Raw genomic sequence first — 27,065 nt, 5'->3', positions numbered from 1 at the left:
CAAGAGATTGCAAATGAGACCACTATTGAAAAGAGATTGGTATGGTATATAGGACACACACATCATGAGAGCTAATATGTCATGTATGTATAAGGTAAAATTGGCAATGAATATACAGACTCCAACATCTCATTCACAAAAGTGAATTTTCCAAACATGATTGCTAATGAAAATCCAGAGTGGTAGGTATTATCAATATTATCTTTGTGTAATGGAAAAGTAGGAATAGCAGTAATAGTCTCTAACATATTTATGTCCAACATCAAGTAATAAACCCTCTCATCGCTCTTGGAATGACCTATTTGTAGATGAGTATAACAAATCTAATTTTCAGTTCTAATATTTAAGTCATCCTTCACAGCATCTTAAGTCCACATGGAAAATTGCTTCTTCAGACTTTTAATTCCTACACTATAATTTAATAAGAAATTTAATAAGAATTTAATAAGAAATTTAATGTTTAACTTGGAGAAATATTCATTTGTTCTATGTTCCTTTTTTAAAATCTGGGTTAAAATATAAATTTCATACTAGTTTCTTTACTTAATAAGTAAACAACAAAACTGAAAAACCACTTTGACCTATTGTAAGCATATTTCTTTTGTTTTCATTAAACATTAATTTATATATCTTCTTTGGGAATCTCCATTAGGCAACATTCATTGGTGTTTATAAATTACAAATAGATTAGATTTAGCCAAAGCCATAAAAGAGAAATAGTCACAGCAAAAGACAATAGATCCATGTTTCTTGAACCTGTTTAATTATGTTACTGTCCAAAGGGATTTTAGCCTCAAGCTATATTATAAAACTATTAACACAATTGGAAATGTCACCTTAGATGAGAAAACCATGTGGAGTATTCACCAAAAAGAAACATTGAGTGAAGAAATTCAAGGTCAGAGAGACAAAGAACATGTCTTCTCTCATATGTGACAGAATTAAGATATAATTCTATGAAAACATAGACAGGGTCATATACATACATACAGACTCTAACTATAGTTTGCACACTCAGGGATAGATTTCTATGGTGGGACTCCATCGATTAAGTAATAGATAGTTTAACAACATGATTACTAAGAAGCTGAAACATGTCTTGTTCGAGGGCAATGTGATTTAAGAGCAAGTGGCAAAGAATGGAGAGAGGAATGATGGGCAAATACAGTCAGAATCCTCAGTGAGTCTATGTGCATATGGAACTAGGAAACTGAAGGGATAGGCGGGCTTAGGATAGCTGATGTGGGGAATGATGAAAGGGGTGACACTGGTCAGGATGCATTGTATTTACAAATTGACATGTAGAATTAAAACTTATTTGTATAACAATTTAAAGATAATGCTATCCAAATGAGTGGAATGTTCTTTTAACTGCTATGGTCCAATAAATGAGGATCACAAGCTATAAGAGATTATTGGAAGCAACATGCCAGTGACTCAGGTCTGTAATCCTTAGATACTCAGGAGACTGAGATCTGAGGTTATGGTTCAAAGACAGACCAAACAGGAAATTATGTACAACTCATATCTTCAATTAACCACCAAAAATCTAGAGCTGTAATTCAAATGGTAGAGCACTAACCTTGAGCAAAGAAAGCTCAGTGGCAGTGCCCATGTTCTGAGTTCAAGCCCCAGGACTGGCACAAGCACAATAAAAAGACCTATCACAAACTTACGAGAAATGAAGAAAACAAAATGAATGTGTATTAAATAGAGAAATTATATGCAGATTTTAAACTTCAAGACCATTAAAGAACACTTACATTCTTTTAAGAACTTCCAAAAAACTAAAAATGAAAATTCCAACGATGTTCAACAAGAAATGTACTCACTACTTTACATATGTAACTGTAACCCCTCTGTACATCAACTTGACAGTAAAATTAAGATAATTCCAAATAGAAATTCTAAATCAACTATAATTTTAGAGTTTTTTGGTTCTTGGCCATCAAAAAAGGATTGATCTTGCAATGACAATGTATTTCTTTACCTGATAAACTTTGATAGAAACTGACCTGTAAAGCTATTGTTACAGTGTTGATGCAAATGTTATCATAATGAAATTAAACCATAGGAGAAAAGTAAATGTAGAAGATGGGAAGATAAATGCATTACTTTCCCCAGACACAAAATCTTCACGAATCTCAGCACAGAATTGAGCAAACACAGACATAAAATTGAGGACCTTGTTTTACTTGCTTTAATTTCCTCTCATCTGAAATTCTACTGAAGTGTTTGGTATCATCATCGAAAGCATTAATATTTAACCCACCAAAATATTTCACTTCTCATGCTCCTTCCTATTGACATAGAAAAACCACAGCTCTTCATGACTCATGATCAAAGTTACTAGCATGGGACTATAATATGTAAGAGCCTGGTAATGAACTCATGTTAATCTGTCCATTTGTATCATTACCAGCTCATTCCCAAAGTCATCATATCAACCTCAGAAAACTACCATACTAAAACAAAATAGAAAAACTTGTATTATGATCAATGAAATACTGAATGTAAAATAATCTCTCCAAATTTAGAACATCAAAGAACAGAAAATTAGTAATTATTAAATCAATTTTCCTCATCCCTCACTGTTATAATGAGAGCATGGAAGACAGGAAAGATGAGAGAAGACAGGACACACTGAAAGATGAGAGAAGACAAGACACATTTATTATGCATTTATGATGTGATAAGCATTTATATTTACTATATGAGTTAACCCTGACAAAATTTACTTTTATAATATATGATCATTTTAAGTATGTTGAGTTTCAAATGTCTTTTCTCTATAGAACGCTGCTCTTTGTATTCCCAACTCATTTTCCTCCTCTTTCCTATGTTTTCCCTATATGAGGAAGCACTGGTTTCTCCTGCTATTGTAAGTTTTGTTTACTAGAGACGAATGCAAAGTCTTAAAATATGTACTTTTTTTTCCTTCGGTGGGGGAGAAGGAATTAACCTTAGAAAATACTAACAGAAAAGTATAAAAATAAGACATGGGGATAAATGAATTTGAAACATGGTTTCTAAAAGACTAGCTTGGGGCTCAATTCCCCTAACAATCTCTGTCTGTGATAATATTTAGGCTATCACAAAATCCTCATATCCATAGTGAGGAGACTGAGTGACATTCCAACAACACATGTTGTTATTGACTGATGGTTTGTCTCCTGTGTTTTATAAACATCTAAGGAAAACGCAAAGGGTAAGACCTGCAGACACTTTCAGGAAGAAACTACAGGAGCACTGGGCCCATGTGTGTTTGTGTGAGCTAAGATGTATGCAGGGGAAAGAATGAATAATTGTAAGTACGGAGTCTATAACTAACTCAGCAGATGAGTGTCAGTACCAGTCAGTCAGCACTGGGGCTGTCTTAGACTTAAATACCCTGCTCCCATGAAGAAAAATTGGCTAAGAAACATTATCCCTAAAATCCCTGTGTGTTTTGAAGTTTCCACTGAGTAACTGCTTAGCTTCAGATCATAGAAGAAAAAAACCTAGTATCTGTGTTCATTTGTTTGTTTTTAGTGAGTCTTTGATTACTTTGCTTCTCTTCTCATGGGAATTATCCAACAGAACACACAGATCTCTTTGTATTTTGAAAAAACAGTAGCAAATCTTTGCTTTTTGCTATTTGAAATCTCTGACATTTGCTGTAGAAGCACATGACACTTTGAGAAGAACCTCCTCTTCATCATTAATTTTCTGTTGGTCTTGAAATGTCAAAGAAAAGTATATTCATTTATCCCTGAAAATAGTAACTGTGCATCTTAATTGAGATGTTTAGGATAACTTCCACCAACCAACATCATCAATTTCTTTACAGGCACCAGGAACAATCTGGCAATTTCTTTCCTCACTGACTATTCTAGATCAACCACTGCTACTTTTCATTAATATAGTAAAATGTTACTAAAGTAGAACTCATTATGTCTTGAAAAGGTATAGATACAGTCTATATTTGTGCTACTTGTATATAAAAATAATCTCTAAAGGCATAAGTGCCTCCACAAAAGAAAATAATGGAATAATTCTAATTTTATTTGAATAATGTATAATTGCTGTGAATACAAACAAATACTCTTAGTAACCTACATGTCATTAGGCTAGTTCTAATAACTATATTTAATCAAGGTACATTTCAAAGAGCCTTTCAAATTCAAATTGTTCACTGATTCAGATATAAATTATCCCTAATTAAATCATGCATAGTTGTTAAAAATGTTAATTTTCTGACTGAATGTGTGACTCAAATGATAGAGCCCAACCTTGAACAAGAAAGCCAAGAGAGAATGTTAAGCCCTGAGTCTGAGATCCAATGTCTAAACTCTGCCCCCACCATCCCTCTCCACCCCTCACCCACACCATCCACACACATACACACAGAGAGCACACATGCAAAGTTAATCACTTAAAGAAACAATCCAAAAGATCCTCAAGGAATCTTAAATTCACAACATATTCAAACTTATTTTAAAAGGGCGGAGGGCAAGGAGATAAAAGGGAAAGAAAGTTCCTGCTTCATTTCAATAAATTTATCATTTTAATTTTCATGATGAATTTTTAGAATGTATACTTTATCAAATATTAAATAATATGCATACAACTATAAATGACAAAGAGATCAGCATTCCACTTCTTGAACCAGTTTCTAGCCTGTGGCAGTAAGCAACTGAATTAATCTATCTAATGTTTGCTTTGTCTTCTCATCAAAAATTTAGCAAAAAGCTCCAACTTCAAAGGGTTTCCACAATAATTTACTTTAAAATTCTTCTGAAGAAGTTTTCCAAATGTTCAAGAGACCAATCAGTATAACTGTTATCTAAAATTCAAATTATTTTATGATTTTTATACAGTTATAATCAAGGTTTTAAATACTCAAAATATATTTATTAAAATATATACAAATAGTATAACATAACAGAAGTTTTAAACATCAGATAAACATTCCTAAACTTAAAAAATAACGTGTATTTTAGGTGAGCATAAATAAGGAAATTTAGTTTGGGGCGGTTTATCCCTCCGTTTCCCCCTTTTAAAATATTAAATTTATATATTATTATCATGAAGCAATTGCACAAGGAGGTTTCAATTCAGTTTCTGAGTGTCACCTCTTCATGAGACTCCCCTGTTTTTCCTAAACCAATCCATCAACCCCTCAATTTACCTGTCCCAATTTTTACATATGTACATTGAATATTACCACTATCTTTTCTCACTCTTCCTCTCTCCATTCATTTGTGACCTCGCTGTTCACCTCACTCCCACCACACAGCATGCGGAGTATGTTCCAGCTTCCTGGTCTTCATTTTGTTAAACTGTAAGTTCATGGCTTAAAAGAGATACAACACTGGAATTTTCCACTTCTTTTGCCATACTTTAATGTGTTTATGTATATATACATATATATATATGTATATACATACATACATATGACTGTGTATATGCTTACATATAGATAGTCTTTGAATGAAGAAGTTAAGGTCAATAAGGCAATCAGCTAAAGAATATTTCAAAGTTATTTCAAACTTAAGCTGGGTCACTTCAATACAGAAGAGAAATTTTGCTGTGACTCTAGCCAATTACAAAGGCATTTATGTTTTAAACTTTGATTCCAGATGTGTTATTGAACAAAGGAACACATCAACAAACTCAATGTTTGATCATATTGGCACATAAAAACCTCAATATAAAAAATATTTTAAAGAATCAAGCAATTTTAAAGTTGACATCCAGGTGAGCAAAATGAAGAGAATACATTAGCACCAATTAACCTTTATCAACACCATTTCCTCTACGAAATTAGAAGGCTCCATTTCCCCCCTCTAGTATGTTGTATACTTTTTGGCTACTTTAATGGATTATGTTTAGTAAAAATATAACAGATCTTAAAACACTCAAAGTGGTTAAAGGAGCTGACAGTAGATCATATGACATTATCTAATTGTGCACCCAGAACCTACATTTATCAAGTTATACATAGATATAGTGACACAATGATATAAAATATGCCTAATACTGATTAATCAAAGCTGATAAATATTTATGTATATAATACACTTTGGTTTCACCTTAAAGTAATTGAGTATTACTTAGCAACTGCTTAGAGACTACTTAAAAGATAAATCAAATAAATAGTATAGAAAGTTAAATAAAGCCCAGGCTGACTTTTCTTTGCATATGAGAATCTTTGCTATTTAAATTGTTTTATTAAGTTGGCAGATAATGTTGTATAAATTTATCACCTACAACATGGGATTTGAAATATACATACACACACACACACACACACACACAGTGAATGACAAATTCTAGCTATTGAACATATGACCATATTTTATATCATTTTTGTGGTAAGTATATTTAATTTCATCCTTAGCATTTATGGAATTGATGACATTTAGATAAAGATAGTAGTGATAATAAAGTTTTGTCAGATAAACACAAGTCAGTCAATTAAATTTGAATTTCAGATAATGAATTTGAGTTAGAAAAAATATCCCCCAAACTTATAAAAAGATAATGATGTTTATTTGTATTTTGAACATAAAAGACTGGAAAGACTTATAAATTAAGGTTATAAGATGCAGCATATAAAAGACTATTAATCTTAATTTCAAAGATTATTATATTATTATTATAACACATAGCTATTTATTAGAATCATTAAATGTTAATGCTAGAAGACATTTTTAAGGAGAAGAACATTTTATCACTAATTGCTAGCTTTGAAATTGAAATTGGAACTGTGATTTCAAGAGTGATCTCAAAATTACTACCTTCTCTAGGCTTCAGAAAACTGAACTCTCTAGAAAGACCACTGTGTGTTTTACTTGTTTTGCAATGTCAAAAGAACTCTTAACTCATTCAGATTTATTGTATGTTCAATATATGTCAGATATATCATGTTTGATAAGACTTAAAATGTTACATGTAGGGCTGGGAAGGTGGTTCAGTGGTAGAGCGCTTGCCTTGCATCCTTGAGGCCCTGGTTTCAATTCCTCAGCACCACATAAGCAAAGAGAAAAAAGCCAGAAGTGGCGCTGTGGCTCAGGTGGTAGAGCGCTAGCCTTGAGCTGAAGAGCTGAGGGACAGCGCCCAGGCCCAGAGTTCAGGCCCACTACCGGACCCCCCCCCCAAAAAAAAGTTACATGTAGAACTAGCAGACATGATTCACTTAATTTATTCACACATTGAAATATACTGAACTATTATCAAAACATTTGCATTGATAATTTGGTAGAAGTTTGTAATTTTTGATAATATGAGCTAACCCCTGAGAAAGAAAGAGCGTTCTAACATTTGCCATGTAGCAAGTCTCATAGCTGATTTCCGTGGCCTAAGTAACCAGTTAGTTTCTTGTTCCAACTGTACATTATGTCCTCTACCTAAACTCTCACACCAGGTCTAACAAATGCCTTTCCCAGGAAGAGGTCATCCTTGAAATCAATTGGGGATGAAAGAGCGAGACTTGCCAGGTCCTGCATATTAAGAGCTTCCAGTTGCTCCTACACATTTTATTTTGTTTTTAAAGCTGTTTTGTTCAAATGACAAAAAGAATAAATTGCTCAAGGATTAACCAAAGCATTCATACTATCAATAATAAAATTCTCATAATTACCATTTGTAAATTTAAAACAGCAGGCTCATAAACAAAGCAAAACAAACTTGAAAGCCTATGTGATACAGTGTAGAAGATTAAGAAATATAAATGGTTGTTTCTTTTCTGATGTTCAATAAACTAGTTATTATTTTACACATTCAGGAGGCAAATTTCAATAACAAGAAGGTAATCATTCAATTGCACAATTGAGAATTGCTCTCATTTTGTCATTCTCTCCCAACTTTCATTGAACAATCCTTCTAGAGTGGGATCCAATAGTGACACATTACATGAAAGTTTATGACAGTCTATGTATATATAATATAAATTTGTATACATAAATATATATGTATAATATAAATTTATTGAAGACAAAGCATCACGTTTACAAATTCCAGTGCCAGGTGGAGATGAGAGGGAAGAGATGATAGAGGAAAAACAAAGGAGGAGGCAACAATGCTCGATAGGAAATGTACTCATTATCTTGCTCATGTGACTGTAACCTTCTGTACAGTATTTTTACAATTAGAAAACACACAAAAATGTATTCAGTTGTGGCTTTTATTCTTGTTTGGAAGACTACTTCTTTTTATTTAGTCCACTTTTAACTGCATTTTTAATAGGGGCAGCAAAAAAATCAGTTTTTAAAATTCTGAGTAAAGTCTTTTTAAAATCATCTCTCCATCCTCCAATACTATGAAGCATTCAATGCTCTAAAATGTATCATTCCACTCAGAGAAAACTGAAAAAAAATATCTTTTGAAGAAGACACTTAAATATTTCAACAATACGAATTAAAATGAGAATCTTTAGAAAGAGGAAAAAGATAACTGTTGGGGATCCTATTATCCAGTAATTAAACATAAATTTACCCTTAAGCTTTTTGACAGTTGGGGGAAAAAAGGATATCCAGATCAGTAGCCACTGTCCTTTCTGATGAAAACGTTAAATGAGATTTTTGCCTTGAGTAATAAGCTCCTTCTAACAAAGATTGTAGAATAGTGAAAAGCATCATGGATGTAGAGTCAAAGATATTTTTCTCATCCCACATAAAAACTCCTTCAAATAGTGCTTCCTGTCCCTATCTGCCTCTGAGCAATTCCCATTCACTTCTCAAACTTCTTTCCTTCATTCTTTCTTCTGCTGTACGCATGAGTACAAAATGTAAGTTCTAGCACAAAAATAAGTGAAAGATGTAATAAGTGTGTAATATTTATTTATGTGTAGAGGTTTAAAAGGCAACAGAGAATTCAAATAAAATAACATTTTTTCCGTAATAGGACAACCTCATAGCACATCCATATCTCTATCTGTCTGTCTGTCTGTCTGTCTGTCTGTCTCTTTCTCTCTCTCTGTCTCTGTCTCTGTCTGTCTGCCTATCTATTAGTGTATGTCTGTGTGCATATCACTATTAAGAAACATGCAAATTTAGAAGTACAAAATGTGATCCAAGTAACTAATGCCAATTGACTTTTGTAATCTCTGGTAAACAAACATTTGCAAACATTATTTATTCATCCAAATAACTAATGATATCAATATGATTTCTATTTAATAATTACCTACTATGGAAATGTATAGCATTTCATGAAATCCTCATCATAAATATTGAAGACCTGTGAATTATTACAGCTTACAGAAGAAGAAACTGTGGTTCCCAAAGTTAGTAAGTAACTAAACAATAAACATGTTCCTATTCTAGCTGTCATCAAGGTTCAGATGCCTTCCTCTGATGGAAATTAACTTTCCCTTTCATTTACTGATACTACTGTATATAATACATTTTTAATGCTGTGTGTAAATATATTGGTAAGCATGATAAGCAACTTAGTATGGAAACACTGAATCCTTAATGCTCAATTTCTGAATACAATTGTTGTCTCCTCATGAACTCCCCAGATATTCTTTGCCATTTGTAAAAGATGATTGGTACAACAGAGTTAGAATTGGCTCTAAAGTGTTCTTGGTGCTTTTTCAAATCTCCCTGACTGATTATCTTGTCATCTAAGGCAACTATAATGCCAAGGATATAAAAAAGGGAAAAATAAGTAAGAGTGAAAGGGGATGGAAAAGTCTTGTCAGCATGAAGAAAGAGTATGACTAATTACTGTCTTTCTTAGGACTATATCCCTGGATAGTGGACTAGAGAAGTTTAGTGACATAGGTCAGCAGCATACAGCTGAGGTGGAAATGATTTAAGCATAGTGTATTGTGTATTCACTCTGATAGTTTCAATACATTAATACAGTTAGGTATTCTATTCCCCCACTCAACTGACTTATAACTGTTTACTAAAGGATAAAATGAAATTTAATCTGGGCAAATAACTACAAGAGAATTGTTCTATGATTAAACACTCAGAGCTAAATAAATAAATTCTAAAACCCTAATTGCATCCCCAAATGTAATCACAGAATATCTAATGGGATAATTAAAAAATAATGATTCCTACATAACGACTTGTACATCTCATTGTTGCAATGGGTCTAACTGTATCTCTATTTAAACAATTTGTTTTTTTCCCTTCCCCTCCCCAAATTATACCAATATCAAATACAATGAAAACAGGGCTATACAGTGGGGGAGAGACATATAAAGCAACAAAGAAATAATCTTATAAATATGTTAGAAACAATCACAAGAAAGAAAAAAAAACATTTGAGTCTTATTTTGGGGTTCATTTCACCTAACATCAACTTATCTGACCATTTCTGCTCGTCTCAGACATATACTAGCTATAGAAAATAAGGGAAACCATGGGACCTATGCTTCTTCGGGCCTGGCTTACTTCACTTAATAAAATTTTTTCAAGTCTTTCCATTTCCTAACAACTTTGGGGTGGGGGGAGGACGGGGCGGGGGGTAGATGGGAAAGGATGGGAAGGGAAAACAAAGGAGGAGGCAACAATGCTTGATAAGAAATGTTCTCATGCTGGGCGCTGGTGGCTCACGCCTGTAATCCTAGCTACTCAGGAGGCTGAGATCTGAGGATTGCGGTTCAAAGCCAGCCCGGGCAGGAGAGACCTTGAGACTCCTATCTCCAATAAACCACCATAAAACCGGAAGTGGTGCTGTAGCTCAAGTGGTAGAGCGCTCGCCTTGAGCTGAAGAGCTGAGGGACAGCGCCCAAGCCCAGAGTTCAAGCCCCACGACGGACAAAAAAAAAAAAGAAAGAAAGAAATGTTCTCATTACCTTGCTCACTTAATTGTAACCCCTCTGTACGGTATTTCCACAAAAATAAATAAATAAATAAATAAAAATAAATAATGATTCCAAATGTAGCACACTGGCTCACTATATGATCAACTTAATGTTCCACAATTTAGTCTCAATCCAGAAAACCTTACTTTTAAAAACTTAGGTACAGGCAGTGCCAATAATGCCCACTTAATTACTTGTTTAGTTGATGTTTCTTTACTCTGGGATTCTATTTACTTTTGGTACCAGTTTTCCCAGCAGGAAGTCTTTTGGAACCAAACTGCTTAGTCAAAAATAAAACCCCAGGGAAGCCTGAAAGCTGTTAAATTACAGGATGGCTATAGATCAATCAATCTTTTCAAGGAACAGGGTGGAAATCAATTTTTAAGTAAATCAGATCTCAGTTCTCTCTCATTTTCTATGGAGTCAATTTTCACTCTACATTCTCAAGTAATTTCCTTCTTTTCACATGGAAATTATACATCTTTCTAGGTGAATTAATTGCAGATTTTAACAAATATAGAAATAATTAAGAAAGCAAGATCTTTTTGTATAAGAGTACATAAACTAATTTTCCTCTCAAAAAAGATATTGGCAAGTGGGGCGCTGGTGGCTCATGCCTGTAATCCTAGCTACTCAGGAGGCTGAGATCTGAGGATGACGGTTCAAAGCCAGCCCAGGCAGGAAAATCCGTGAAACTCTTATCTCCAATAAACCACCAGAAAACCAGAATTGGTGCTGTAGCTCAAGTGGTAGAGGGCTAGCCTTGAGCTAAAGAGCTGAGGGACCACACTCAGGCCCAGTGTTCAAGCCACATGACTGACCAAAAAAAAAAAAGATATTGGTATGCATAATTTAAATAACCACACTATGCATCTAATCACATATTGGTTTTAATAATTTACATGTGAAGTAGGACCAGGAACAGATGAAAATGAACAGCTGAGTCATTTTTTCTTCCCTGATACATTTGGACTTTTTCTCAAAGTATTTTGTTCATAAATGTGTTATCATTTGTTGTTAAAATTGTTTGAGTATTACTAACTTGAGTAGCACTATCATATTTAAGTAGAGCTCCTATCAAACCACACAATAAATGTTTGATATCTCTGAAATCAAAATACTTTGATGAACTTAATTTGCTCAATAGTAGGCTTGGGCTACTTTCAGCAGTTGGAAGGCAGAACTCTTTGGCAATCTCAGACATAGCTAGGTATTATAGTGCATTGGCTCATGTTCATTCTGAACATACAAAAGTTTCCAACACGGCCAAGGAGTGCTTTTGTACCTAGACTTTGGCTTCTGTTGACACAGATGCTTGTTTTGTGAGTCACAGTTTGACTAAGACAATTTATAATAATCCATAAAACATCCTTGACATTTTGAAAGTGCTGAGAAAGGACACTTCAACAAGCAAGCCATCCAAATGCTTGTCAGAGAGAATGCAGTGTTCAAACTTCTACGATTCTTTATATGCATTCAGATATGAAGATAAACAGTAAGATCAAAGTAAAATACTATTTGTTGTCATTAATTTCTGGAGGAAAATTATGTATGTCTTCCATCATTGTTCCTTGCTGCCATAAAGAAGTAAACATCTACAGGAAAGAGAAACTTTTGGACCTATTATCTAAGTTATTAAATTAACAAGATACATATATGAATCAGAATTTCACTAAAAGTCTAAAATACAGAAAGTACGGGGATGCCTCAGAATTAATGTCTGTAATATGAAAAGAAGGAAAGCACTGATAGTCTCTTTCAGGCTGTTTCATTTCCCCTCAAGCCAAAGAAAGAAGCTTATCTCATGATTTGGTCATTTTCACTCAGCACAAGGATTATAAAGAAAGAATTCAGTGACAGAACCACATATTTTTAAGATTTATTACAACTTAGATTCTGTGATCTAATCTCTCTAGAGAGTAACTAATGCTCTTTATTTCAAAACTTAAACCCTTAGAAAATAAGCACCTCAGATTTGTAATCATTGAAGTGTGGAAATGTAAAATGAATTAGAGTTCCCTGATTGTGAACAGTTAGGAAATGATATTCCAATGCACATACTAACATTAGGATGATCAAAAATATTTTCATGACACTTGAAGAGTGGAAACACTTGAACAGAAATACATGCAGACATAAGACAAAAATAGGAGTTAAATTGATATTTTGATTATATGTACATAATATCTTGCTGGCATTCATGCATTCATTTTGGAACTCTCTGAGAATATGTTTCAAGAAGAAAACACCATTTTGTAAGTACAACTGATTACAGCAGACACAAGATATTTGGAGATGAGGGCAGGTTGCTGCATACCTTGCAGGTCTCACTACAAAACATATAGAAGAAACGCAAGTCTGGGGCTGGGGAGGTGGCTCAGTGGTAGAGTGCTTACCTTGCATGCATGAGGCCCTGGGTTCGATTCCCCAGCACCACATAAGCAAAAAGAAAAAAGCCGGAAGTGGTGCTGTGGCTCAAGTGGTAGACCACTAGCCTTGAGCTAAAAGAGCTGAGGGACAGCGCCCAGGCCCAGAGTTCAGGCCCCACGACTGGACCAAAAAAAAAAAGAAGAAGAAACGCAAGTCCAATTAAAAAGATAATGAGACCACTAATAAAACTTTACTTAATATTTATTTAGCCATTAGCTTTGGATTGTCATTAGGTTTTAAGAAAGGCAATAATCTTCATACATGACTTAAGCTGGAATCTATACTCAAAGAGCTTACCTGCCTAGCGACAGTAGAGATAGAAGTCTGTCGGTTAAGACAAATATTTCCATTTTATTGATAAGCTTAACTGAAGCATTAATGCTTCAGGAAGCAAAGCTTTCAGACCACTTCTTCAATTGTTGAAAGAATATCTCTTTCCAGGAGCAATAGTAATAGTGCCATTAATATATCTCAAACTCTTCTAGATTAAAAGTATTTCAGTATCTGATGCTATTTCTCAATACAAAAGTTAATATATGGGAATAGCTATTGCCCTTGGGCTCAGTCCTGATAGATCTCCTATAAATGGAAATATTCATTAGTCTCTACTCACCCCAACTTCTTGGGAGAAAAAATATCTAGCAGAATAGTGTCCCTGTGTTAAAAGAGAAAAACCTTCCAAAATTGAAAACCTTCCAAAATTCTAGGCATATTTATAATAATTACCTCACTTAATTTCAAGACTTTATGGAAATATGTAGCAAAACTCCTCCAATGATGACTCAGAAGTGTGACATATAGATTTTGAGAACACTTTTTCATGAATACATTTGCTGTAGGTCAACTGATTGTTTCTGAAGATAAGAAGTACATGGAAAAGAGTTCAAAGGCCGCTGACAAGATAAGGATAAGGTAAGAAAAAAAGCCTCTCAAGGAGAGGCATGTATGTTCCACCAGAAGGAAGAAGTAAACAAATAATTGTATCATTTTCTTCATTTCTTCTTGTGGCACAGGAAGTAGGATCATTAAAAACTCTTAAGGTTGAGAATAGAGTCATCCTATGGTCTCACAGGCACACTGTGACTGGAGCTCAAGGAAGTCTCAGCTTGAGAACCCAGGCAAACAAACAGTAGATGGAACTGGCAGGTACTCACTAGAACAGGACAGTGTCCATCAAGGGAGAAGGCAAAACTATTTGTGATCACCTGAGACAAACTTGAATTTTCTAGAAATATTTTTCCATGGAAGACAAACAGGGCTCACAAAAACTTGAAAAGGCAATTATTAAGCATCCTAGAAAGGTAGTTATTCTGGTAGAAACCACAGAGCCAACAGATTTTAGATAAAGAACTGGCATTCAGAGAAACAATTAGTTTGCCAAAACTGCATAGCAAGTTATTGACAGGCCCAAAATTTGAAGTAAATTCCCCTAACTTGAAGCCCAGCTCTTTGTAACTATGCCACAGCTGTGGATAAATATATTCCAATACATACAAATACAGTTCAAACACATTTTTCATTATCTCTTCAGTAATACTGACAGCGATGTTTAGAAGTAAAAGCCGATGTCCCTATCCTACAAGTAATTTTTTAAAGGCATTTATAGGCTGTTCCCTGTCATGCAGCACATGAGACTCTCGTTTTATTGGGAGTGCATTGAACCACATTTTATCCTAGGAAGTTTACATTTATTGATGAAAAGGCAAGGGGAAATTCTTATACGCTGTTGCATATGCCGTTAGCGGAGCATACACATCAGCAAATCCAACTGGTAAACTAAAGCCTTGAGGAACCAAGGAGGGAAAAGTTTGCTACGCAGAAATTATCAAAATGCTTGAGAATGAACAAAAGGATATTGGATATTGTTTCAGGCAAACAATATTGTTCTCTGTGCTGGATTTAAAGTTCAGGTAAGTGGCCAGGCACTGGTGGCTCATGGCTCATGCCTATAATCCTAGTTACTCAGGAGGCTGAGATCTGAGGACCAGTTCAAAGTCTGCTAGGCCAGGAAACTCTGTGAGACTCTTATCTCCAATTAACCACCAGAAAACTGGTAGAGGTTCTTTGTGGCTCAAAGTGGTAGAGCACTAACCTTGACCAAAATTGCTCAAAGACAGAACCCAGGCCCTGTGTTCAAGCCCCACAACTGATGAAAAAAAAATTTTTTTTCAAGTCAGTGGTAGTAGATGCTTAGAAAAGGCTACATCATACTAGGCCTAGTATACCCTGAATAGATAATAAATGGCCAACACTGATGGCTTTTAAACAAGGAAGTCAAATACATTATATATAAATTGCAATAATATGCAATGCTTATTTTTTGCTTTCATCTTTGAATTTGTCTGGTGGTCCAGAAATTAATATAAGAAACATTCCTGAGTTTAAAAAACAAACAAAAACAAAAACTATATTTTGACAATTGTAATTTGGCACCAACTGGTGGCAGTAATTGACTCTGGCTTGAACAGCAATGTAACTATTGGGTGCCCTATACAACTGCTCTTTCTTTTAACGCTGTCAATAATTCCAGAAATCTTCAAATAATTTATGCCTATGTTCATAATCTCAATCCCAGGATATCTGCACAACACATTTGTACTAAATAATACAGTTATCCTTCTTTCAACTTCTTTATTTCTTCAGTCAGGAATGGTTGTCCTTGCTTTGAACTTCTTCCTCCATTCCAAAGTGTGGAGAGGAAAAGAAATGTTCCTAGCCCTGTTTATAGCTACATTTTATTTACCACTGGACATGGTATCTACAGTGCCTCTGTGTAGGGGTTTCTATTATACTATCATGCAATGCCCTGTTATGGGCTGTACCTGAACTGATAGAAAAATCCAAAAACACCAGGAAATATTAAAAGCTATTAAGGGTAAAACTAGTATTTTTGATAAGTGACACATTGTTAAAGATACTTATTCTTATTTCCAGAATGATAAATAAATGATAGAGGACACCACTGCAAAAATAATTTAAAACCCATAGTTGTTATCTTTCACTCTAGTGTGATATAGTCCTTTCTTACCCCATATATTTATATACGTTTACAAAGGCATACTAAACTAACCTGGCTCCTTTCCATTAAATGATTTTTTTAAGAACTTGAAGATAAATTAATTTTGTATTGTAGTTCCATTTAATGTGTCTTAATATCAGATTCCTAAAACTGTTACATAGAACTAATAAAATATCCTCACAAGGCAAAAAATGTTACAAAAAAAGTATCACTGAGGAGTAGAAACTAAAAAAGATAAAATCTAGACAAAGTCTAAATCATTTTGGTGGTCTATTATATTTTCTCATTTATTCAATCAGCCAAAATGTATTTACCCAGAAAAATTCCATTATTACATATTTTAAACCCAAACCAAGTTGAAAGGAATTGTTTCCCTTTATAACTATCATACAGTATGATGTTTCTTGTTTCACATATTTGCAATTATTTATCTTCAAGTAACAAAAATAATGCAATTCCATGAAATGAATAAGGACAGATAAAAAAAACATGGAATATCAGTACTTTTAAATTTTACCCAAACACAACGCTTTCTTTCCAAACACAAAGTTTTATATGTGATAATACGAAATCAATGCCTATTTCCAAATATGAGTTGGAAAATTACTTTTTAAAATTATACAATATAGGGTAGGCGCCAGTGGCTCACACCTGTAATCTTAGCTATGCAGGAGGCTGAGATCTGAGGACTGCGGTTCAAAGCCAGCCCGGGCAGGAAAGTTCATGAGACTCATCTCTAATTACTCATCAGAAAACCGGAAGTGGCACTGTGGCTCAAAGTGGTAGAGTACTTGCCTTGAGCTGAAGAGCTCAGGGACAGTGCCCAGCCACAGAGTTCAAGCCTCATGACCAACAAAAAAATTAATAAATCAAAAATAAAAGCTACATTGAAGAATTAAATAAATCTAACATTGAATTTCACTAGAAATGAATTTTACTTTCTAATTTGAATCTGAAGCTAACGAGGACTCTTCACATGTTTTATTTACTGATCAATTTCTACACATCTGTACTGAACCAGCAAAACAACAAGCTGGCACTAGTAAACCACACATAAAGATTCAGGTTATTAAAATACAAATACAAATTAGACACCCCTTATGTTTATACATGTGTAAGTACAATTAATATTGCAGGCTTAGTTGAAAACAAAATTACTTTAGTTAACCAACCATTGCAGTGCAATCAAATGAGATTTCAAATACAATTGGAAAAGATCTGTTTGGTAGAAATAATAGCAAGTATTTCATGCGGAACAATTAGTTTCCTGAGCTCTTTTCCACCCCACCCCCCGTTTCCCCACTTGCCCATAATGAAATAACTTGTCCATCATACGTGACATGAAATGTCACTGTTTCCACCCATAAGTTGCATGGAGACTTGAAAGGCAGATGGTAGGCACTGCTTATTTACAAATATTAGTTTAAACTTGTAAATGCATGACCGCATAAATCTTAATCCACTTAGAGAGTACTCCCTTTGTTATTTCTGTTGTATTTTCCACTGGGAATTAAATGGACTGAGGGAGAGTATGAATTACATGCTTATCAGGGCTTTTCCTTTTGTTTTTGTTGTTTATGAGATTTCTCTACATTACACAGTGGGAAATGTTAATGAACATTTTGCCTAAGTAATATTAATGAAACTTGCCCACTTATACTTGAAGAAAGAAGCAGAATATTATACTTTTTGAAATGTTAATGCTCCTTTTAGGAAACTGTTTCTGCCCTCTATATCATCTTAGTGTTGTTATAAAAGGATGGTATAAAAGAACCATTGCACTTGTACATATCTTAAATATCTTAAAAGTTAAAAGGACTAGAAAGTTTAAATGGAGGACCTAACAGAATATGCTAGTGTTAAGCTTCAAATTAAACATTTTCAAATGTTTGTTTTGAAATGCTGATGCCATTTGCAAATGTATGTTCTCACAAAATAAGGGGAGAACTAATGTGGATTATTTATGTTTTCCAAACATTAACTTGAATAATATTCTTGCCTTGAGGGATTTATTTTAGCCTAGCTATAAATATGGACTAGAGCAATAAGGACTTTATCAGGAAAATCTTAAGTGGATAATTTTGTCTTACTTTTGTCCTTTTAACTTATTCAAGTCTTAAGTTGGGACAATTTTTACTCAGGTCTGCTCTCCAAGCATCAATGTCACCAGCTCAATGTTCTATTACTTCATAGTATTTCAAAGTAGGGGTGGAGGTTATTGTAAAGATTATATGTATGGCTGGCATGTCAAACCCCAGTTCTCAGTGTACAAACTGCAAGGATATGTACTCTGCAGCAAATATATGAATTCCACATGAACCACATTCATATTCCTTCAAGAAACTAGGCCAGAGAATTGAACTGACAAGGCTTTAAAGAATGATGAAGCATTTCCCTGGAATGGTCGATTTGTTCAAAGTATTCTCCCTAAACAGTCTGATAAACCCAGGGGCACGGAAAAACAAAACTTGTTTAATGATTCTCTCACAGGGTGATGACTTTGCTAAGAACACCTAACATTTACTGAGTAAAATATTTTCTTGTCTGTTTAACCATGTCAGATTGCTGTTGGCACTATGTCATCCTGGGCCTCGCTTAACAGTGATGCTACTTACTTGCACTGTTCTGAAGTAAGGGTTACATTTCAAGATAAATTGTTATCAGATTTTAATATCTCACAAATAAGAATACACCCTAAAGTATCATAATCTCACTAGCTTCTTTTGGAAATAAGTGTGCAATAAAATGTTGAGGGCTTTAAAATTGATAAGGGTTTAGCATTAATAAAATATGTAATAACTACCATGCACTAACTGGTTGTCACCTAGCACTTTTGTAAAGACAGAAAAGCTCTTTCTAAAGGTATGATTTATGTGCTACTGAGTCCTGTATTAAAAAAAATTACAGTATTATAGTTTCCTAAGCATAGGAAACTATACTTAGAAAGCAATAACTATATAAAATATCAATTATATGAAAATCTAGAACTAATCTATTTCCAAGTTATTCTTTTCTGATGACTATTTGAAATATGAAATGATATTTGTAAAAACAAAGATTTAAAAAAACAAAAAGTGTACACCATATATATATATATATATATATATATATATATATATAAAATGTTACATAATGTTACATAAGATGTTACCTTTATGATTCTGTGAATTCTAGTAATGAATATAGGAAGATCCAAACTAAACAAGTAAAAGTTGCATTGTACCAATACTAGTAGCCAGCTGAGTGGAGCTAGCTTTCTATCTATTATATTTTATATTTCTTTTATCATGACATTTTCATATGAAAGGGAAGGAAAAACATTTCCCAATCAATGAGTAAATCAAAGGATATTTATTTGGATATATTATTTTTGCTGCTTTTTGTCTGTTTGAGAAATGAAGTTTCTTCAAGTTTATTTTCCTTTTATCTATGCAATAGCAACCAATTCCCTTTCATTGAATGAATCAACAATTTGTCCTCAATATGCAAGGACTTTGTAATTTTTTTAACTTGGTCACTAATTTTTATACAACATGGATGGCAATTTGGCACTAACCTATCAATGACAAGCAATTTGGACAAAGCCAGAACTTTTCTGACACCAATACTCATGTAATGTGACCAATTTACTGAGAAAATCAAACAAAATGATAGTGGTCAACTAGAGTAGTTAGTAAACTAATAGACATGCATCAAGCACAGAAAGTTAGTTAACTAGTGTAAAGGAATGTTAATCAAAGGTTTTATATTTTACTTTGGTATGAAATATAATCTATCAATCACAAAGTAAAAGTGTTAATTCCTAAACCTCAGTTTGGTGTTCTATTGAACCCCATGATTTGGAATTGAAATTTAACACTGGGTTGTATAAGATACTAAAAAGTAGAATCAAGCTGTCACCCACTTTCTGATTGTTTTAATAATGAACTTTGGGCATGGTTGCATCTCCAAAATGTGTTGTCTGGAATGTTTTAGTGATTAGAAACTCATTTCCATCCTAATAATCCAATTATGTAACAAAACTATTTCAGCAATTAAGGATATACTTTTTCACTGTGCTTTTGGCTGCAAGGAGGCGGACAGAAAATTTTTTAAAAAAATTGTCCCAGATGAATTTATGTTGTGAATATATTTAAGCCAGTACCTCTTGGAACACATAGATTATCAAAGTAAACTTGTGTAACGCTGTCATTGCTAAGTCTGCTGGCCAGAGCAGAATATATACAGTCAAATGAAGCAAATTAAACCTTGAGAGGTTGGGTACATTCAATCCCACTTTCAATAAACTGCCCACCATCAAGGTGATTTTTGGTTTTATCTTGCTTTTCCAAACACAAGAAACTTAAATGTAACCTAGTATGTTCATATTATCAAACTATTCCCATTGCAATCTGATGTTCTTTAAATGTATTTTATAAATATGTTTGCACATGAGATTATCTTAAGGAGGACTTTTTTCTTGTGTATATAAAACATTTCAACTAATTTAATTGGCCCTGGTTTTATGAAGCATAAACAAAAACAAAAAACAGAACATACAAAACACGGGCTGTATTTTGTTTTCCATAGCACCAGCAAATTCTATCATTCAAAAGGTATGTTATTGTGATTATAACTTTCCAAACTTAGCTACCAATCTGCTTAAATCAAGTAGTAAAAGGTTCTTACTGCAAAATCTTCCCTCCATTGGTGAGCTGCTTGAACCTTCTCAGCCTCCAAAGCCAGGCGCTGAAAAATCAACAATAAATCTCAGTTAGAACAGAATGATCCCAGGAATGTGAAATTTTCCATAAAACTTTTGGATTTTCTTATCAATTATTAGAAGATGAAAAACAAAGAGATTTCATTTTTATGATTCATAAATTAGAAATCATTTAGTAATACTAATAAAATAGTAAACATGTTTTTACTGGTTTTTTTCCAGTTTTTGGTGCTAGTAATTTTTGTGTAGCCTTTTCTGTACAAAGCTGATACTTGAGTCATATCTTCAATTCTAGATTTGTGTTCCTTGACTAGAATTAAGAGTCCCTTGGATTTGTCTATCCAGAATAGCTTCAAACCTTCATCATCTCAGCGTCCTGAGTAGCTACAATTACAGGCACGAACCACCTGAGCCCAGCTTCAAGCATTTACTAACTAGTAGCACATAACAGACTACCCTTAAATATCATTGAACTACTACCACTGCTGTCATCTTTAGTAGTGTTCTCTCTGAATCCTTTTACTGATGACAGTAATATTTTTGCTTTTTAGGGGAAAAAAAGTTAAGCAAGAAAATGTATTAGTTTTGTTAGAATTATCTTTTAGTAAATACCACTCACTCTAGTTTATATTTCTTAAATAGAAAATAACTGTCATTTGGGATATTAATAAGCTCATTCTGAGAACAGTAGCCACCTTTGAAATTGTGCAAAAAATCCACAGAACACGATGACTTCCTCTTGGCTGAGGACATTGTGAGTGGCTTTTGCAGGGACTATGTGTGAGGAAAATGACTGCTTCAACGTACCTTTAGCATTCTCAAGTAGTTACAAAATTGAAAAGGGAGAATGAGGAAGTAAATGAGAACACATATTTTAACCAAATTCTGAATTTATTTTTCACAGGATAGTATAAGAAGAATTAAACTCTAATGTGGTGCAAATAACGAGCTTCACATAAATTTAAATGAGATACCAGATATGCTTCTTCTGTTCAAGTTGTTTAAAAATATTAGCACTCTGATGATTTTATATCCTGGAGAAGCATAGTAAATCCTTTCCTGAGAACACCAGAAAGTGGATACTTCCGTGGCAAACAAAACCCAAAGTGGACATTACATTGTGCAGCTTTCAAATAGCCCCTGGTACCTCTACCAAGTGCTTTACGATTCTAGGAAGAGTGCATACAACTATTGCATGTGCTATTTAAATATAATCCATGCTGAACAAGCAGAGGAAAATCATCACCACAGTTAAGTTTTTTCATGGAAATAGAACAATGGCCACAAACAATAATCTATTTCTCCAGAGGGAAGAGAGGCTAAATCAGCTTTTAATCAACCATGTATGCATATGCATGTGTGTGGGATATAAACACATGATATGTATGAATGTTATAAAGTAAAAGATATGTATTGAACAACCCTAAGAAATTTTACCAACTTAAAAGACTAGGAGCTATGTATACAAGAAAAATATGGATTATGAAAAAGTTGGTTGAAAACAAAACTGTAGCTAAATTTTATACCTCTATGTTGGCTATCTAAAATAAAATAGTCATAAAATGCACTGATTATCATCTGTGTTCAAAAAGAGGTAAGCAATTTGTATTACTTAGAATTTTTACAGAAAGCCATAGTACTAAATTTTAGATACTCAGCCTATCCCAGGACTACTGCAGGCATTCAGGTGGTTCTTTCCTGTGGCAAAAGACCAGCTGGTTATTACTTAAAGAAAATTAGCATGCCTGCTAGACACATAGTACCGCTAATTAACTTCTATTCAAGTCTAGTGACATTTTTAAAGTCAATAATCTACCGCAAAGGCCAGAGGCATATTATGTTGAGACTAATAAAATCCTCTCACAAAATGCAGGTATTTCCTTGGTAAAGAGTACCTACTTCAATCTCTCTCTTTCTCTCTCACTGTCTCCTTGTCTGTCTCTCTCTGCCTCTCTGTCTCTCTCTATACATAGATATAGATATAGAGATACAGATTTATCTTGTAATAACAACTTACTTCAGAAGGAAGAAACTATTTTTTTAGTTTAGTCTGTAGCAGAGTACAAATCGATATCAATATTAAGGTGACACAGAACATGAGAACAGAAACAGAATCTAGCCTTGCATGAATATCTATGGGGAAATTTTTGAAAGTTATTTCTGCTCAGATCGAATAAAAAGGTCATTAAATAGTTTAATTATAAATATGAAAATCTTATAGATATGAAATGAAAATTTTCCTGGATTGTGATAAGATTGCTAATAATCTACGCATCTGTGTGTATCTATTGATTTTCACATTTAAAATTAGGAGATTACATTTAAAGACTATTTTAAGGACTCAGTGATAACAAAACAGACTACAACCTAAATCTTCTCACTCAAAAGCTTATTTTGGAAAGTTGAAGAGCTACTCTCTACTTTCTCTTGCATTCACAGTAAAAACAGAAAACAAAACAACACAACACAAAAAACAAATCACCAACAGAAAATATCAGGAAGTATGTTGGCTTGAAAACTGTCTTTACAATGGTATTGTTTTCAAATCCACTGATTATCACTACTCAAAGTAAAAGCTTTTGTTACACAATGGTCTGCAATAAAAAGGAAAAAAGGAAGACAGAGAGAGAGAGAGAGAGAGAAAGAGAGAGGGATGAACAGAAAGAATAGAAAGCTACTTATCAGATAAGGAAAGATCAGCTCCCTTGAAGGCTTATTCATTCACAGCCTTCACTTTCTGTCATATCTACATCTTTTGCACTAGCAGTGAATTCTGTCAAGTGACATGTACGTATAATAAAAGCAATGAAATCACACAGTGTATACAAATACACTAACATTCCAACAATTATACCCAGACTTTCTCTTAGAAAAAGTGTTTCTCTAAATAATATGCTTCCAAGATTTTTAATTAGTCACAAATTAAGGATTTTTTTTAAATTTCTAAAACTCACAATTATAATTTTCTCTTCAGAGCTTTGAAAGAAAACCATCTGGATCACGAGATAGTTTACTGAGATTAATTTCTGCATCTAGCACTGATTTAGGGACACCATTTAAATAAATTCCAAACCAAATTCTTCTACTAATGTGCCTCAAGAATTTTCTCTTTCAATAAAAAGGGTAATAGGACCAACAGATTAATTCAAATGAAACATGCATGTGCTATGTGATTAATGTTCAAACAATTCACACCTAATAAGGATTAGCAAATAACTGTACTATGCCTATGATGACAATCCAATTATCACTCTAAATGAGTTTTACCAAAATTCATCAAAATGTCTTTAATATATCAAAAGGATCAGGATACTCAGTTGAATAGCCTAGCAATACTGATTGAAATAACAGATAAGGCTGAATCAAGGTACATCCGTATTTTGAAGAAAAGTGCACACTAACAACCATTACTTTACAGCTATGGTATATTAGCTATGCATTTTTAAGCAGTCAGATCTGTTTCTAATTATTTCATTTATTTTCATTAACTACAGGAATTTGTACAATTATTTTCATTAACTACAGAACTTTGTACAATGATTTTAACTCTTCGCAGCAAAGCTTTTCCAATTTCAATTTGGTAGGCTGCCTATACTGTACATTATAAATTGTGGAAACTTTGTTTTCTATTTCAGTGTTACAAACTTCATAGAACAGGCTGTTGGAATTATAATCACTAATGACCACTTTTATACATGAAGTGTGAATGAAAACTCTTCAGTCATCGCTTAATTCAAATTCTATTCAAAATATTCAAAAGCTCGTATCTGCAGAACCAGATGGCAGGTTAAAACACATGCAATTTGGGGCTGATTTAATATAACAATCAACAAAACTCCCACTTTATTTTATTCTACTTTTACTTTAAAGAAAATCAAAAGAAGAGCAAATCATTGTGTACTGCTTTCTCATCTTGTTTCCTAGAGGTGGGCTGAGAGGTAAGATAGTGGAGTATGACATTTCCACAGCATTTCTGATGCTGACAAGAGCTCTTGAAGAAATCAATAGGCTGGGCAACACAAAGGCTCTATGAATATTCAGTGGTATCTCACTATATCTCAAAGAAAATGTTCTTTTCAACCACCACACAAAATCAATTGGCTTAAATTAATATGTGTGTACACATGTATATATACACATATAGTGGAATTTTTTATAACCCATTCATCAATTTATTATATTCTAATTAATAGGGCTTTACAATTAAAACCTTGAATGTATAGCAAATTACTCTACATTTTTTAATCAGAATTGTTATGCTTGTTGTATTTTACCTAAAATATTTCCATTAAAAAATACTGGTACTTTAAAAAACTTGGATTGGTTCAAGAAGCCAGATGGAAACTGGGACTAAAATAGTTACGAAATGAGCAGAAACTGACTAAATGGGTTACCTTAGGTACATTTCAATATTACAAGCCGGACTCAGTAATAGGTAAATAAATACATATCCTGACAGGGAGGAAAAGTTACTTAACAAGAAATAAAGTACCACCTGGAATACCACTTGAAGAGTGAGGCTTGAGAATTTGAAGTTTGAGATTAGCCTGAAAAGGATAGAGAAGTCTGTCATCAAAAGAAGTGTGTGTGTGTGTGTGTGTGTGTGTACTGATATACACCTATTATATATGTATATAAATGCATGCAGATATCTATACATCTATGTATATATCTATATTTGTATATTTATCTATACATACATCCATATATGCATATATATCCACACACAGCTTATTGTGCTTATATTCAATTAACACTTGCTAATGTGAATGTATTAGAGAGTAAATTACAGGGAATATTTCCTTCTTCTAAAGAAAATATATGCAAAAGTATAATACACACACACATACACACACACACACACACACATCTGTGGTCAGTATTTGATACATTCTGAATAGTTACAAGATATATGCTTTTGAGCATTGCTTTATTTCAGTGGCTCTTCCACAGAAAATAAGTTTTTTGTTAAAGCACTGCTTTTATGAAGATTGTAATAATTTCAAAATGAAAAAAACAGACAGGATTCTAAAATTCTAATTGTACTGTACAATAACAAGGTTCAACACAGGTTTTCTTTGATTTAAAATCAGTTTTGGAAATCTGAAACCTACCACTCAGAATTTACCTTTATCCTTTTTCATTATTTGGTTTAGAACTCGTTATGACACAAGTAATTTATGATAAATAACTTCAAGTTCATCTGAGTTTTACTTACGAAAACCAGTTTGCCAACTGAGAGCAACCAGTATAAGAGGGCAATGTGTATTCTTTGACATTGTTGGGAGGTATTTTTTTCAAATATGTAAATGTTAGCCTATATTAATATGGTTGATTCATTTTTCTGGTGGGCTGTATGCAGGATGAATGTCAAAGAGTAATTCTGACAGCTTTGTGAGGGAAATGATTTATCAAAGGAGATTGAAGAAGACAAACAGTTCAGGCTAGGATTTCAAGGAAAGGTATGTACGCCTTGGGTTTTGGATAGTAAAGATAATGCCTGGCGGAGAACAGCACTCCTCAGGGAGGCTAAGTCAGAGGAACCTTTAGCACTCAAGGTTTATGCCTCCATAGGTGTTGCTATCAACAAAACTGAATTGCAAAGACAGACCATATATTCCCTTTCCTCATCACAAGACCATAATCCTCTGTGCAGACATAACTCATGCAGGTTAGGAATACCCAATGATCACTTAAACCAGGGAATTTCAACTGACAGATCAGCCCCTCTCTTGATGGTGTTAACAGTATCACAGTCTTACCCTTGTGAACACAACTAGACACTGCTACTACATCTATATTATGTTTTTGCAACCCCTAGTTTTGCATAGAAGATGAAACATAAATACATAATTATAATTATTTTTAATTCCCGGATTTTTTTGTTTTTTTTTGTTTTAAATTTTTATTCTTGAATCATTTTAAACTTACAGAAATTTTCCAAAAAAAAAAAAAAAAGCAAACTGAAGTCCCCAATTACCTTCCCCACAGTCTCCCCCATTGTCTGAATTTCGTACTCTGTCATCCAGCTAATTTAACTATTCTTTTTTTTTAATTTTATTTTATTTGTGAACATACTGTACAGAGGGGTTACAATTACATGGGCA

At 33.6% G+C, this 27,065-nt stretch overlaps 1 protein-coding gene across 1 annotated transcript in view; it reads right to left on the bottom strand.

Annotated features, from left to right (window-relative positions):
* Cacna2d1 (calcium channel, voltage-dependent, alpha 2/delta subunit 1) overlaps positions 1-27,065 on the bottom strand; it is a 374,122-nt gene that overhangs the window by 138,226 nt on the left and 208,831 nt on the right. The window contains exon 4 of the mRNA XM_013026008.1: positions 20,925-20,984. Within this exon, the coding sequence (XP_012881462.1) occupies positions 20,925-20,984 (60 nt within the window). The remainder of the gene's footprint in view (positions 1-20,924; positions 20,985-27,065) is intronic.

This window comes from Dipodomys ordii, unplaced genomic scaffold, assembly GCF_000151885.1.
Source record: "Dipodomys ordii isolate 6190 unplaced genomic scaffold, Dord_2.0 Scaffold90, whole genome shotgun sequence".
NCBI classification, from domain to species: domain Eukaryota; kingdom Metazoa; phylum Chordata; class Mammalia; order Rodentia; family Heteromyidae; genus Dipodomys; species Dipodomys ordii.
This window is presented reverse-complemented; position numbering and strand designations above follow the sequence as displayed.